The sequence below is a fragment of the Sarcophilus harrisii genome, chromosome 5 (assembly GCF_902635505.1).
Source record: "Sarcophilus harrisii chromosome 5, mSarHar1.11, whole genome shotgun sequence".
Taxonomy (NCBI): Eukaryota; Metazoa; Chordata; class Mammalia; order Dasyuromorphia; family Dasyuridae; genus Sarcophilus; species Sarcophilus harrisii.
This window is the reverse complement of record NC_045430.1, coordinates 13479405-13495223: the sequence shown is the minus strand read 5'-3', so window position 1 is coordinate 13495223 and position 15819 is coordinate 13479405. Positions and strand designations below refer to the sequence as shown.

At 47.9% G+C, this 15819-nt stretch overlaps 1 protein-coding gene across 2 annotated transcripts in view; it reads left to right on the top strand.

Moving 5' to 3' along the window:
• TRIOBP (TRIO and F-actin binding protein) overlaps positions 1 to 15819 on the top strand; it is a 71805-nt gene that overhangs the window by 41931 nt on the left and 14055 nt on the right. For both annotated transcript variants that reach the window (XM_031940959.1, XM_031940958.1), the window contains 6 exons: positions 2382 to 2438; positions 9196 to 9264; positions 9917 to 10006; positions 11306 to 11415; positions 14339 to 14858; positions 14938 to 15048. In XM_031940959.1, the coding sequence (XP_031796819.1) occupies positions 2382 to 2438; positions 9196 to 9264; positions 9917 to 10006; positions 11306 to 11415; positions 14339 to 14858; positions 14938 to 15048 (957 nt within the window). The remainder of the gene's footprint in view (positions 1 to 2381; positions 2439 to 9195; positions 9265 to 9916; positions 10007 to 11305; positions 11416 to 14338; positions 14859 to 14937; positions 15049 to 15819) is intronic.

Sequence of the window (15819 nt, the reverse complement as noted above, 5' to 3'; positions counted from 1 at the left end):
ATATAAAAGATCAGAGCAAGGGGATGTCTTGTCTGGAGCACAGTGTGGTCCTGTCCTGGCTCCAGAAAGGGCAGTAGATACTAGATGTGGTCCATGGGGATTGAATGAGCCCAACCAGGCCCACCCCCTCAAATGCCTCTGGGTGCCCCATGTGGGTGTACTTGACTGAGCCCTCAGTTCAGATATCTCTGCTGACACTGACCACCGAGTGACTTTGAGCAGTCACGACACTCCCTGACTTGGTTTCCCTAATTGTAAGATGGAACTGCATGGTTTTCGAGTTCATTGCAGCTCTAAAAGAATGAGATGAAGTTAGTTCTCTAATTTATTTTTTTCTAATTCATAAAAATCTATTCTCTGTGGCTCTCGCTTCTCCCCCCAGCCTCTGAAAAACAAGGCCTATGTAACCAAAGGCTGGTTCTCAGGTGGGTGGGTCTCGGGGGCCACGGTTCTGTCAGTGAGGGCGCAGAAGCCCCGATCTCCGAGGATGGAGCGGGTCTGTCCTTGTGATTCCGCTGGGGAGGCAGGAGAATGCAGGGGAGGCTGTCCGGGATGGGACCCCTTGGCTTCCCCTAGAAACATTGGCGTGATGTAGGAAAGAGTGTTGGTTTTGGACTGTGCCTCAGTCTCCCTCTCTGTAAAAGTGAGAAGGCGGCCTGACTTGCCTGTCCTGTCTCTGCAGGAATGACCCCGGGAATAGGGTTGCCGGCTTGTCTTGTTCCTCACCCCTGGCTTTCCAGGACCATGCTGGGAGGAAGCCCTGCAAGGAGTTGTTGGGGCCCTGGGATGTGGTCAGGGGCCTCTTGTTGGCCACTTCCTCCGCCTAAGGCAGAGCAATGGCCTCTGGGAAAGAGGCAGGAGTAGGAGAGCAGGTCAGGCAGCTCAGGTTTCCAGCTGCCTCGGGAGGTCTGGCCAGCCAGCCTGCGTGCAATTGGACACCTTGGCCCAGGCCGGCGATGCTGGGCCCCGATAGGCTGGGCTTGGGGCCATGGCAACAGGTGGCCCGCCCTCCCCCGGACCTGGCCCCCGTCCTGGGGCTCTTCTCCTCTAGCAGCCAGTGGGCCACAGGCAGAGCTGGCTCCCCTGCCCCAGGCTTGGGTAGCACTCAACGGCGGGACCCACCTGGAGAGCTTTCCTGGGCTGGGGGAGGAGGCAGCAGGGCCATGCTGAGTGGGGTTCCAAGCCCAGCATCCCCTCGTGTGGGGAGCCCAGAGGCCTGCTGAAGCCCTCCCAGCAGCCCCCCACCCTGTCAGAAGATGTGGCAGGTAGGAGCCCCCAGCCATCGGGCAGGGCCGGCCCCCGGCAGCAGCAGCCAGGTACGGTTCTCACACCCAGCTGCCCCCGTCTCCCCCCTGGCCCCCGGCTCCAGGGCTGGCTGAGGGATTGGGGTCACGCGAGCTCTTCCCCTGGCCCCCTTCCACTGCCCCGGCTTCCGCCTCAGGCAGCTGGCTCCTGTCCCCCAGGGACCGCTCCGAGACCCGGGGAAGGCAGATCTCTTTGGGACGAGGGAGGCCGGAGGCAAGGGAGCGTCCCCCTTGTCCTGCTGTCCTGGGTGAACCCCTCAGCCAGAGGGGGTGGAGGCAGGACTGGGGCATGTGGGAGAAAGAGTGGTGGGTGTGGAGTGAAGGGACTGAGTTCAAATTCTGATTTTGTCACTCATTACCTGTGTGATCTGGGGCATATGATTTCAACACTAGGCTGTGTCAGTCTCTTGGTCTGTAAAATGGGTTGCACTAGATGATCCCTAAGCTAGTTCCCTTCTAGCTCGGTCAGGGGGATTCTAATCTTGCTCGACCGAGAAGCACCACTTTCAACTGGGATGGGAATTAAGAGGGAAGCCGAGAAGGGGCATTTGGAACCCCGCAAAATACTCTCCTCCCAGGAACCAATCACGGTCCCTTCCCTCTTCGGAAGCATCGAGGAAGACTCAGGCTCTGGGTCTCACAGTCAGTAAGATCTGGAATAAAAACCAGTTTCTGTCTCTGTATCGTAGCTTGGGTGAGCCATGGAGGCCAGGCCTGGGATTGTGGTGGTTAAGAACTAACTGGCACAGCTCCCGCTCTCCCCTCTCCTTCCCGCCTCCACCCATTTTTTAAACAAATTTAACAAATAGATTAAATTAATTATTAATTAAATAAAAATATTAACAAATATAACAAGCATTTATTTTCCCTCTCTCCTACCTTCAACTCTCCCCTCCAAAAACAAACAAAATCCCTGTTTCTGACATAGACAAGCAGAACAGATGTCCACGTTGACCCTGCCCAGAAATGGGCATCTCCTTCTGTACCTGTGTCTCTCAGCTGTTGTCCATTCGGAGGTGGGCACTCTGGTCAGTTCCTGCCCCTACTAACGCTTCTCTCCTGTCTCCTTCTCCCCAGCCCGATCTTCTCAACTTTAAGAAGGGATGGATGTCCATTCTGGATGAGCCGGGAGAGGTAAGAGATCCTACTGCGCTGAGGGGGGGTTCCAAAGATTCAGGACTGGGGTCTCCGTGTCCCTCCTTCTCAAAGCAAATGATCACCGTCTTCCCTCTTCTTCTATCGGCGGAAAGAGCATGGAGTTGAAAGTCAGATAGAGTACCTGCCTCTGTATGATCTTGGATAAGTCACTTCACCAGGTTTTCTCTTCTGTGCAATGTTGGGCCTGAACTCTTGGGTCTCTTCCAATTCTAAATCTAGGACTGTGCGATCTGGGCCATGTTACTTGACTTCCTTGGACCTCAGTTTCCCTATTTCTGTAAAATGAGGGGATTGAGATAGATGGCTTCTGAAGTCCCTAAATCTCTCTGTGCCTCAGTTTCTCCAGCTGCAGAATGAGGGGATTAGGCTAGATGGCCTCTGAGATCCCTTTAAGCTTTCTCTGTGCCTCAGTTTCTCCAGCTGCAGAATGAGGGGATTGGGCTAGATGGCCTCTGAAGTCCCTCCCAGCATGCTCTGTGCCTCAGTTTCCCCACCTGTAGAATGAGAGGGTTAAGCTAAATCCCATTTCTAGATATAGGATTCTAGCGATCATGCGTGTAAAAGTGCTTTTAGCTACACAGATGACTTTTCCTGGGTAGAGTCTGTAAAGAAACATTGCAGGTAGGGGGAGAATGTTCTGGGCAGCCAAAGCCTGGAATGCTTCTCTGCCAGATCCTCACTTCTCCAGATGCTTGGGGCTCGCTGGGGATGGAATGATCGAAATGCTCACGAGATAAATAGCAGCCACGATTCTAGTCCCTCCCCAGCTTCCCCGGGGAATCTGCCGCGTTTCCTGCCATGTGGTTCAATGAGACTTGTGTGGGGAGATCCAGCATGAGGTCTCGGCTCAGCTCTCTGTTTGCCAGCTAAGGCTCCGGGGCAAGGCTCTACCCCCTCTGCCCAGGGTCTCGGTTTTCCCATATGTGTAATGAGAGGGTTGGACTAGATCATGAGCGCTTCCATTGGAGTGGGGCAGAAATTTGTCCTGGAGCTCTCTGGCAGTCTGCTTGGAATCGTGTTTTTAAATCGAGATTATGCAAGATTACAAAGGAAATCAATCACACTGCACTGCAATGATCCAGCTGCTCCCCTAGCGCGCTCCCTCCTGAACGGTTCTTGGGGAGCCGCGTCCCCCGCTGGCCTTGGCTCACCCCGCCAAGAGGCAGAGACGGGAGTGGGGGGTCCCTGAGCCCGGGACAATGGCAGGTCAGGTTTAAGGGATCCATTACATATCAAAGGCACTGGCAGCCGGCCAGACCCACCGGGAGACTTCGAGAAATAGTCTCGGCTATCTCTCAGTGTGAGTGCAGTGCCCCGCTCCTTCTGCCCCACAAGGGCCCTGCAATGGGGACTGAGCTTTAGAAGGGAGTGCGAGGGACGGGCCGAGCATGGGACCGGGGCATTGACAAATGGAGAGACGGGGTACTGGTCCCGGAGACAGGAACGGCCTCTGGGACCTTTGGGGATAAATGCTCCGGATTTTTGCCCAGCTGGTGAATGAACATGGTCCCGTACTTCGGCTCTCTCTCGCCGCCATCTCTTACTTATCTCTCCATTCTTCTAATATTCTCCATTCCCCAAAAGAACACACACTTGATCAGCCTCTCCTGCTGATCGGTTAACATAAAATCTCAGACTGAGAGAGCTCACAGGGCCGCTACTCTCATCACCTTATTTTTACACATGGGGAAACTGAGGTCCGGAGAGGGGGATTCCTCAGTGCCCAAGGCCAGATGGCCACTTAGTGGCACAGGGGAAGTCACTCTGCCTCCAGTTCTTTCTGTCCACTTAGTCAGAAGACTTCAGTTATATGCACTGAGCTAGCCACTTCCCCTTCTCTCCTGTGCCCTGGTTTTCCCCTTCAGAAAAAAAGCCAACCAACCTGACTGGGGGAGATGAAACCCTGAGCTTTCTAGGGCAGGAGGAGGACTTGACACGCTTTGCCATCTTAGCTTTTTTTCTCCGATTTTTCATCTGTCAGGAGACCTGAATTCAAATCTTACCTTGGTTACTTACTTGCTGGATGGCTTTAAGTGAGTCCCATAAATTGGATCCCTTACTTGGTGGATGATTTTAAGTGAGTCCCACAAACTGGATCTCTTATTTGCTTGATACTTCAAGTGAGTCCCATAAATTAGATCTCTTAACTAGTTGATGACTTTAAATGAGCCATAAACTGGATCTCTTAACTGGTTGATGACTTTAAGTGAATCCCTAAACTGAATCTCAGTCTCCTCCCTTTTGTAAAATCAGAAAAATACATGATTTCTTACTTACCTTCCAACTCAAGATCTAGGATCCTTTGGACTTAGGGAATGTCGCTTCTCCGGCCTCAGTTTCCCATCTATGAAATGAAAGGGTGGTGTCCTCTTACCTGTTCCAGCTCTTGAATTCTGATACTATGACGTTAGAGAGTTGTTCTGGGAGCAATCTTCTGCTCTCTGACTCTGCTTGCCCCTAGGCCAGGGCCAGAAGGATGCTTGTTCTGTGACTCCTTCCCACTTTATTTATCCTCCCCATACCTTTCCCCATGACTCTGCCCTGACCCTATTTCCCTTTGCTTGGCCCAGTGCCCTGGGAGGCTTTCATTACCATCACGTACTGCTCTGGTCTTAAGGTTCTAGGACTCCCAGCACTTGTCTGGAGAGGAGGGAGCTGGAGTGAAAACAAGCCCAGATTGTTAGTTGGGAAGCTCTGGGTTCAAATGTGACCTTGGCGGTCCCTTTCACTGGGTCTTACTTCTCTTAGAAAAGAGAAAAAGAGAGGAGTTAGACCCCATAATCCCCAAGATCTGGGACCAGGGGAGATGAAAGGAGTCTAATTTCTAGCCCATTTGGTGTGTTTTTCCAGGCCTGGAAATGTTGAGCAATCCCCTCCCCAAAGCTTGGTCTGGATATTCAGTGTTTCAAAGTGGAGTTAGGGCAAACTCATCCCAGTCCATCAGATATGCACTTCAGGACCAGATATGGGTGTGAGCACAAATATACGCACATATGTGCATGACGTACCCCAAGAACAACTGTCACTTCTGAGCCTGGAATTTCAAGCCCAAGAAGATAGCACAAGGCAGAGCTGGAAGGGGCCTTGGGATCCAAAATGGAGAAGCTTACCTCTGACCTCCTCAAAAACATGGCGGCTAGTCTCCTGTCTCACAACTCTCAGCCCTCCCTCACGAGCCCCTCTATCTTGGTTTCCCATGGAGACGTGGCCCCTGTCCTGCTGAGCTCAAGCCTTCCATCCACTCCCATTCCTTCCCACTATCATCCCCATTGTCTCTTCGATCTCTTCTTGGCCATTTGATCCCTGTCTGCTACCTAAAAACATACCCATGTGTCTCCCATCCTTAAAACTTGATCTGACCATCCTTACTAGCCAATGACCTACATTTCTCTCCTTTTCTCGTCTAAACTGCTTAATAATTTCATCTGTAACTAATTTTTTTCTCTTCTAATCATTAAACATTTATTTTTATTAGGTTTTTTAAATAAAAGGGTTTTTTTTTTCAGAGTAGATACAAAGATAGTTTTCAACATTCACCCTTGCAAAAATTTGTATTACAAATTTTTCTTCCTCCCTTCCTCCTGGTCCCCTCTCTTAGACAGCAAGTAATCCAATATATGTTAAATATGTGTGATTCTTCTATAGATATTTTCACAATTATGCTGCATAAGAAAAATCAGATCATTCCAATGATCTTGTGATGGAGAGAGCCAGGACTGTGGGAACTGAGTGTGGATCACAACATAGCATTTTCACTCTTTTTGTTGTTGTTTGCTTACATTTTGTTTTCTTTCTCTCTTTTTTTTTCCTTTTTGATCTGATTTTGTGTGTGTGTGTGTGTGTGTGTGATGTGCAACACCATAATTGTGGAAATATCTATTAGAAGAATTGCACATGTTTAACATATGCTGGATACTTGTTATCTAGGGAAAAGGGGGGGGAAGTTTTGTAACACAAGGTTTTGCAAGGGTCAGTGTTGAAAAATTATCCATGCATATGTCTTAAAAATAAAAAAGCTGTTTTAAAAAAAAAGAAATCAAATTTCAAAAGTGATTGTTGAAAATTGTTTTTACTTGTAATTGGGAGAAAATAATTAAAAAATAATTAAGAACAAAAAAAGAATTCCATTCTACTACTGGTGCCTCTATTTCCTATCCTCTTTTTTTTTTTTTTTTTTTTTTTTGGAGCCAATTTAGGGTTAAGTGACTTGCTTAGGGTCTCATAACTAGTATGTATCTGAGGCGGAATTTGAATTCAATTCCTCTGAACCACAAGACTGGTGCTCTATCTACTGTACTATCCAGCTGTTCCCTCTCATTTGTTTGTAAAACTTCTACAAAATCTTGCTTCTGAACTCATCATTCAAGTGAAAATAATCTCTCTAGTTATCGATGATTTAATGGCCAAACCCAATGGCTTTTTCTCAATCCTTTTGGACCTCTCTGCAGCCTTGGACCTTGCTCATCACTCTTCCCCTGAGCACCCTCAGCCCTCTTTTCTTCCTGTGGTCCCTATCATCTTTATGTCAGTGATTCTACACTTGATAGATACATCCCGAGCTCCACGTAACCCGCATTGCCTTTTGGACATGGCGCATGGACATAGCTACCTTCAGCTCATCACATCCAAAACAATTGTATTTCTTCCAAAGCCCTCCCCTGTTACTGAAGAGGACAGCCCATCTTCCTAGTCTTCCCAGGCTCTTCATCAACCCCTCATATCAAACGTCCCCTGGACTCCCCTTCTCTCCTTATACCCTTGGGTGTTGGGTGTTTCATATGGAAACGTGGGAAGGGAAAGGAATATTCTAAGCTTGAGCCGTCATCTTTGTCCTTGAGTAGATAAGACCTACATATCTGGAACAATTAGTCAGGAATATATGATTAAGGGTACAGGTGCATGATTGAGGGCCTTCTGAGAAGGAAAAGCTTAGCAGAAATGGAGGAAACGGATCAGGAAGAAAATTGGGCACATTTTCCATGTAATGCTTCCTTTGACATTTGTAGCTAGATGTTATGCTAGATAAAGCCTTCCTTTGTACCTATGTACCTATCTATTTAATTATATATATATATATATATATGTAATTTAATTATTTAATTATATATATAATCCAGTGTCAGGATGTTGAGTTCAAATCTAGTTTCCAGTGCTTCACCTTGTTCTGCCTCAATTTCCCTCTCTGTAAAACAGGATGAGATGTTTAAGCTGTATTGGATTATTTGCTGTCTAGGAGAGAGGTAAGGTGGGAAGATAGGGAAAAAAATATGAAACAAAAGGTTTTACAGGAGTGATTGTTGAAAACCATCTTTGCATGTATTTTGAAAAATAAAATTATTGTTAAAAACAAACAAGATAATATAGTATTTCCCAGGGTTAATGTGAGGATCAGGTGAGTTGATATTTATAATGTAGTTTGCAAGCTTAAAACATGATTGTTGTATAAGATCTTTATCCTCTCTGGCATATTGGGAAGCTGAGGCTCAGAAGCACAATGACTTGCCCAGGATCTTTCAGATAGAAAGAGCTCAGGCAGGATCCGAAGTCTTGAGGTGCTGTGTCCCTATTTCAAGCTCTCTTCCTTATCTTGGGCCAGGCCCTTGCTGGCTGTGGGCTTCTGGGGCCTTATCTGTAAAACAGGAGAGAAGATCAGTCCTGAAGGATTCCCGAGCCTTTCCGGCACATCACTAGTCTAGAACTTAATCCACGAGGTCCTGGCGCGGCCGGGGAGTGAGTGTCCCAGCCCTGGAAAGAGGCTCCCTTGCCATCAGCTCTGACACTTTTGGCCTTGGCGTGGCTAGACCTGGCTGCTGTGGTTAGTTCTTTAGCCAGGCTCCATGGCCGGCCCTGCGGCCCTCCATTGCCCTCTAGAGGCTAATGGCCGGCCTTGGTGACCGATGGGTAGTAGATCCAGGCAAGAGCTAGAAGGGAGCTGCCTCCGGTCTTATTTTACTGAGGTTAGGAGAGCGGAGGAGAGGTAGAGCTGGCAGGGGGAGCCCTCCGAAGCTATCCTGTCAGACCCCCTCGTCTTATAGACTCCGTAAGGATAAAGTGAGTAAACTGAGACCGGAAGGACTGGCTTATGCAATAATGCAACAAAATCAGACTTGGAACCCAGAACTTCAAAGCTCTAATCCAGCTTCCTTCCATGCCACTTCCCTATGGAAGATTTGGAAATCCTTACTCCTTGCACCATAGTTCCCTCTGCTATAAATTGAAGAAGTTAAACTCAATGTTTTCTCAGTCTACGTTCCCGCGATCCTTCTCTCTGATCCCTAGAGACCAGCTCTTTTTCCTTCTCCTTTTCTTTTTTTTTCCTTCCCCTTATTTTCGAGGGGATTCGAACCCAGAAATCTTAACTTGAAAACCCACGGTTCCTCCCTGGCTAAGGACCTTTCCCTTGTGATCAGTCTCTGAGCCCTGAGAAACGGGACTTGAGGCGTTAGCCCACTGTCTCTTCAGCACTTAGCACAATTCTAGGCTCTTGGGAAGTGCTAAATAAATGCTCTCTCATCCCTTCCTTTGTCGTGGCACTTAATTTACTAGCAACCCCCCCCCCCCCACCATGGTAGAGCCTGGGCAGATCTGCTCCCCCTCCTCCTGCCTCTCCCCCCACTCTCTAACTGCAGCCACACGGAGACTTCCTGGCGGCTGCACCCCCCCATCAGTCATTGAGTAACCCAATCATCCCAAGTCGTTCCATTGCTGACCTCTGGCTTCTCCCTCCCTCCAGTGGAAGAAACATTGGTTCGTGCTGACTGACTCCAGCCTCAAATATTACCGGGACTCTAACGCTGAAGAGGTAATATAGATGGCCTGGGAGCACCTCCTGGGGTGCTCCCCTCTTAGGTGGGGGTCTTCTTGGAACTTTCGTTGAAAAAACAGGAAGAATCAGTCAGCTCCTTTCCCTTTTTTTCTGAGGCGGGGGCTCCGAATAGGAAGGGCATTGTTCATGATGGCAGATTGAATTACTGACCTTTGGTTTTACTCAGTTTCCTCCTCTCATTCCAATCTTTGTTATAAGGGATAACTCTTATTAGGGAAAACGAATATTTAAACATATTAAGTATTTAATCTTTAATTATTAAATTAGATTTTTAATTAATAATTATGTTAAATTAAAATAATTTCATATTTAAAGTATAAACAAAATATTTTATGAATATATTTATACAGTATTTATTTATATATTTAATATTAATATATAATATTTAAACAAAAACTATGGAAGGGCTGGGAAAAATGGATAAGAAAGTTTGATTCCCCCTTGCTCCCTAATCCCAGACTAAGACTCGAGTAGCTGCCTTGGAACTGAATTGGGAGAGTGAGCATTTATTAGGAGGGACGCTGATAGATTATCTGCTCCCTGGCACAGGGCCTGAATGTCAGACAGGTTGAGGATGAGGGTGGGGAGGGAGCATGCTGATTCCCTGACCTGTCACCTTCTGTCTCAGGCCGATGAACTGGACGGAGAGATCGACTTGCGTTCCTGTACAGATGTGACGGAGTTCGCCGTCCAACGCAATTATGGCTTCCAGATCCACGTGAGTGTGGGAGGGGACCCAGACCCAGCAAATCCTGGAACCTTAAACCAGGAAGAGACACCTTATGATCCAAGAAAACTGTCTTTGGAGGCCCAGGGCCTGGATTCAAATCTCACCTCAGATTTGCTACTTGGGCAGATTTCTTAACCTTTCAGAGCCTCATTTTACTCCTCTATTAAAGTCTAGACCGGATGAGCTATAAATTCCCTTCTAGCGCTAAATCTGTGAAGGGGATGTCAGTTAGTCTCTGCTTGAATACTTCTGGTGATGGAGAGCTCACTACTTGATGAGGTAGCTATGAGAAGACCAGCCCTAGTCTTCATGATCTTAGGAAACCCAAGCACTTCCCTGGGATGATGCCAAGGGACCTTGCCTTTAGCCTTTGGGCTTTCTCCCTGATTACTTTTGAAACCTCACTGATTACAAGGCTCCTCGCTCTTTCATTAGCCCAAGGCCAGCTGGTTCCCTGTTACTGAGGAGTGTGTAAGAGATCCCCAGCCCTCCCCTTCTCCTCTCCATCCCCCCAATCCCCCTGCTGCTGTCGCCTCCTGTAACCAGATCCCCGACTCCGGTGTCTGCTGCCGCTGCTCTCCCCACAAGCGCCAAGCCTCGGGAGAGTTTCTAAGGGTTCTTTGCAAGGGGAAGGTTCTGAACCGTGAGACCAGAGGCAAATGTTGAAAGTAGCAGGGCAGGGGAGGGCACGGCATGGATGGGGCTTTGGAACAGGTTCTGCGCTGCTAGGGAGTGCAGCAGGGAAAGCACCCGGCCTGAGATTTGGAAGACTGGGGCCTCCTAAAACAAAGTGACCTCCGTGACTGAGCTTTTCTGCACTACCTGGGATTAGATTGTAAACTTTGTAATCCCAGGACGTGTAGTTTTGTTGTTATTCACTCTTTCCACTTGCGTCCGACTCTGTTGGCCCCACGGGGCTTTTCTTGGCAGAAATATCAGAGTCATTCATTTGTCAGCTCACTTCGCAGATGGGGAAACTGAGGGAGGGTTAAGTGATTCGCCAAAGGTCCTGCAACTAGGACGTGTCTGAGGCTGCGTTTGAATTCAGATCTTCCGAGCTCCAGATCTGGCGCTCTAGCCACTATATCACTAGGTTCTTGACAAGTATTCGTTGACTGCTCGTTGCTTGCTTAGTATTGAACCCCAAAAGTAGGAGAGAAATTGCCCCCCCCCCCCATTCCAGAGCTCCCTCGACAACCCTGAGGAGACATCTTGGCAAGCTGGGATCCATACAGCAAGGGGATGGGACTGGGCTTGGGCTAAACCGTTTCTGGGGTCTCCTTGCAGACGAAGGATGCTGTCTTTACGTTGTCCGCCATGACTTCAGGCATCCGGAGGAACTGGATTGAGGCTCTGAGGAAAACCGTACGACCGGCCAATGCCCCAGACGTCACCAAGTACGTGCACAAGCAGGCAGACAGGAGGGAGGTCTGCATGGGAGGAGGGCAGAGGTCGTCTTCTAAAAGCAGAGTAAGCTGACCGCGAGGTCTAAATTCCCAGAGCAGAGAGACCCCCGTTTGTACCTGGATGTTCCAAAGGCACCGCGTTCTTTCCTCACATCTCTGGGAGCTAGAGAGGGGACAACTGTCCCCATCTCAGAGGGATGGGGATTGAGCCTACGATGCCATTGGTCCAGGGAATGCTGGGGAAGGAAGCTCCCATGCCTTCTGGTACCCACTGGGGCATTTATCTTTTAAAGAGTTCTCTGGGACACCTGCCAGTTGGGTAGATAACCTGGCCAGAGTCCCACAGCCAGGATATGTCAGAAGCAGGACAGGCTCCATCCCGTCAGGCTGCTCTCTGCCTGTCTCAATGATCACCAGCGTATTAATAACTTCCATCAATATAACACCGAAAGGCAGCGGGAGCCACAGTGGATGGTGTCAGGAAGCCCTGGATTCAAATCCCACCTCAGACACTCCCTAGCTGTGAGACCCTCGGCAAGTCATATCACCCTGTTTGCCTCCATTTCCCCAGCTGTCAAATGAGCTGGAGAAGGAAATGGCAAACCCTCTGGTATCTTTGCCAAGAAAACTCCAAAATTGGTTCACAAAGAATCAGACATGACTGAAAAAAAGAGAAAAACACATAACACCTTAAAGTTTGCATACTGCCCTAAGCACATGGCCTGACTGAGTTTCCCGGTAATCCTCTGAGGCTGCTTTGATTGTTAGCCCCATTTTTTTAAAATAATAGCTTTTTATTTTCAAAATACACGCAAAGATAATTTTCAACATTTACTCTTGCAAAACTTTGTGTTCTAAATTTTTCTCCCTACCTTCTTTGTCCCCTAGACAGCAAGCAATCCAGTATAGGTTGTTTTTTTCCAGTATAGGTTAAACATGTATAAGAATAATTAATTTTAAGAGTATTTTATTTTTCCAAATACATGTAAAGATAGCTCCAGTATTCATCCTTATAAAAGCTTGTGTTTCAAATTTTCATTTTTTTACTTTTTTAACAATAATAATATAAAAATATTTAATATAATAATAAATAATACCTTTTTATTTTCAATATACATGCAAAGATAGTTTTCAACGTTCTCCCTTAGAAAAGCTCATGTTCCAAAATTTTCTCCCTCCTTCCCCACTTCCCACCTCCGACAGCAAACAATCCAATATAGGTTGGTTTTTTTTTTTTTTTCCCGTATAGGTTAAACTTGTGCAAGAATAATTAATTTTAAGAGCATTTTATTTCTCCAAATACATGCAGAGATAGTTTTCAACATTCACCCTTGCAAAACCTTGTGTTTTCAAATGTTTCTCTCTACTTCCTTCCTTCCCCGTTCCCTAGACAGCAAGTAATCCAGTATAAGTTATTTTTTTTCCAGTATAGCTTAAACATGTATAAGAATAATATATATATATATATATTTAATTTTAAGAGTATTTTATTTTTCCAAATACACGTAAAGATAGTTTTCAACATTTACTTTTATAAAATCTTGTGTTCCAAATTTTTCTTTTTTACTTTCTTTTTATCTTTTTATTTATTTTTATTTACAACTTTTTATTTTATTTATTTGTTTGTTCGTTTTCCTGAGGCAATTGGGGTTAAGTGAGTTGCCCAGAGTCACACAGGCAGGAAGTGTTAAGTGTCTCAGGTCCTCCTGACTTCAGGGCTGGTGCTCTATCCACAGCGCCACCTAGCTGCCCCTCAGCTTTTTATTTTCAAAATACATGCAAAGATAGTTTTCGTCATTTACCCTTACAAAAGCTTGTTTTTTAATTTTTCTCCCTCCCTTCCCACCTCTTTTAAGCAATCCAATATAGCTTAGAGATGTTCAAGTATATGTTTTTTTTTAATTTTCCCATAATATTTTCTTTTCCCAAATATATGTGAATATAGTTTTCAACATTCACCCTTGCAAAATCTTGTGGTCTAAATTTTTATTTTTAACTTTTTTAAACATTCTGAGCTCCTTTTAGCCCCATTTTACTGATGAGAAAACTGAGTCTCAGAGGGGCAAAATGATTTACTCAGACACACAGCAGGATCTGCACTCTGGCCTTGCTGACCCCAAGCCCAGCCTTCCATCTGCGACCACCCACTTTGTTGCTTATCTCTATATTTCTCTAGAATACAAAACTAGAAATTTGAATGCATTTTTTCTTGGTTTTGCCCCTTTGAAACAATGACGTGCTTCCGTTTTGCACTGTGGGACTTAAAAGAGATGAATTTGATCCTTTGTTTTTTGTAATAACTAAATATAATTTTTTAAAAATTTAAATTTTTAATTTAATTTAAATTTAAAATTTAAAAATTGTGATAGGGGGAACTTAAAGATCCCATAGTATGCTCCCCCCCTCATTTTACAGATGGGGAAACTGAGGCTCAGAGAGAGAAAGGGTCCCAGAGACCATTGGTTGCAGAGCAACATTAGAATCCATGCGGTCCTGACTCTCAGAACCTAGTTCTGACCATCCTCCCATTCTTTCAGGCTGTTTATTTTGATCTGTGGGGAATGTCACAAACCTGAGAGAAAATTCACCCCAGGGGAGCTTATTAAGTGCTTGGTATTAGGTCCTGGGCATGGGCAGACAAGATCCCTGCCTCAGGGAGTTGCCGTTCCCCAACGGAGGATTTCTGCAAATTTAATGGAATCTGAGGAAGGAGCGCCCTGACTCCTGGGAAATCAGGGAAAGCTACCTGGAAGGGGTGGCTCTGAGTTAATAAACGAGGTAGAGATGAAGCAGTTCCTTCCGGGCTGGGGGCACAGCCTAGGCAAAGGCGCAGGGCGGGAAATGAAAGCCGAGCGCGGTTCTGGCTCATTTTTCCTCCCTCTGTCCCTCTGTCCGGGCTGTGCTCACTCCCCAGGCTCTCCGACAGCAACAAAGAGAACACGATCCACGGTTACAGCTCCCACAAGGGCTCCCTGAAGTCCGAGGAGCAGCGGCCGGCTTCCGAAGTCATCGGCCGGGGACCCAACCGCAAGGCTGATGGGCAGCGCCAGGCCTTCGATTACGTGGAGCTCTCCCCGCTCAGCCTGGGCACCCCGCAGCGGCGCGGAGGGAGCGTCCGCGGCTCGGACCGAGGGGCCAAGCAGGACGAGCTCGAGCGGGACCTGGCCCAGCGCTCCGAGGAGCGCCGGAAGTGGTTCGAGGCCACCGAGAGCAGGGCCGGGGAACCAGGGGCAGGGGAGGGGCCCCGCAAGGTCCTGGGGGGCCCCCTCACCGAGGACCAGCAGAGCCGGCTGAGTGACGAGATCGAGAAAAAGTGGCTGGAGCTGGAGAAGCTGCCCCTGAGGGAGAACAAGCGGGTGCCGCTGATGGCGCTGCAGAGCAAAGGGGAGCAGAAGGGACCTTCGGGAGACTCCACGGAGGCCCTGGAGAAGGAGGTATGGGCCTCTCTGGCAGTCCCGGCCTTCTCCCGCTGCCAGCAGGGCCCCAGCACTGACCACCCTGCTCTTCACACAGGTCCAGTCCCTGCGGGCTCAGCTGGAGTCCTGCCGCCTCCGAGGGGACAGTTCCCGGGACACACCCAAACCTCACGAGGACGGCCACATCCCCCGGGGCTATATCTCCCAGGTAAAGGGCGAGGGGATGTGAGCAGGGCGCGCATGGGGGGAGATGGCGGAGCAGTCGGACGGCCTCTCTCCAAGCTCTTCAAAGAGCGACTGTGTGGTGCTGGGAGCCCAGCCGCAGGCCCCGCTGGAGCCTTGCTGGCAAGGGGTCCTCCCAGCGCAGGGGTGGGGGGAGCAGTGGGCTTTGGAACTCTTTACCCCTGGATAGCCGCCCAAGGCCCGGCAGATTGAACGCCCTTATTCAAGCCTCATCCCCATATTTCAGATGAATAAAACTGAGATGATGTGACTTGCCCCTATCCCTCTACTAGTACAGCCGTGAGATTTGAACCCGTCTCCTCATTCCACCACACTGAGAATACAAACACTAACTCATAATCCCTGCCTCCATTTACTCTCTTTGAACCTCGTCTGTTAACGAGGATCTGGGGAAGAGAGGAGGAACTAGGCTAGGGTCATAGATTTAGAATCCAGTTGCCTCATGTTACAGATGAAAAAAACTGAGGCTGTGAGAAGTTAATTAAGCTCCCCAAGGTCATTTGAATTCAGGTCTTTCTGATTCCCAGGACAGAGACCCTAACCACTACCCCATACTGCCTTTCAAGCTAACCTCCAAGTTCCCTCAGCTCTCCTTTGAAGTAGATGACCTTGGTGGGCCTCTAGGACAAAAGCGTGATGTTATCAGACTAACCAGGCAGCCCTCCTGATTTTCCTCTTCCTGTGAGTCACCCACATTTCCAAATGAGGAATCATCCTTGACCCTTCTCTTTCAAGC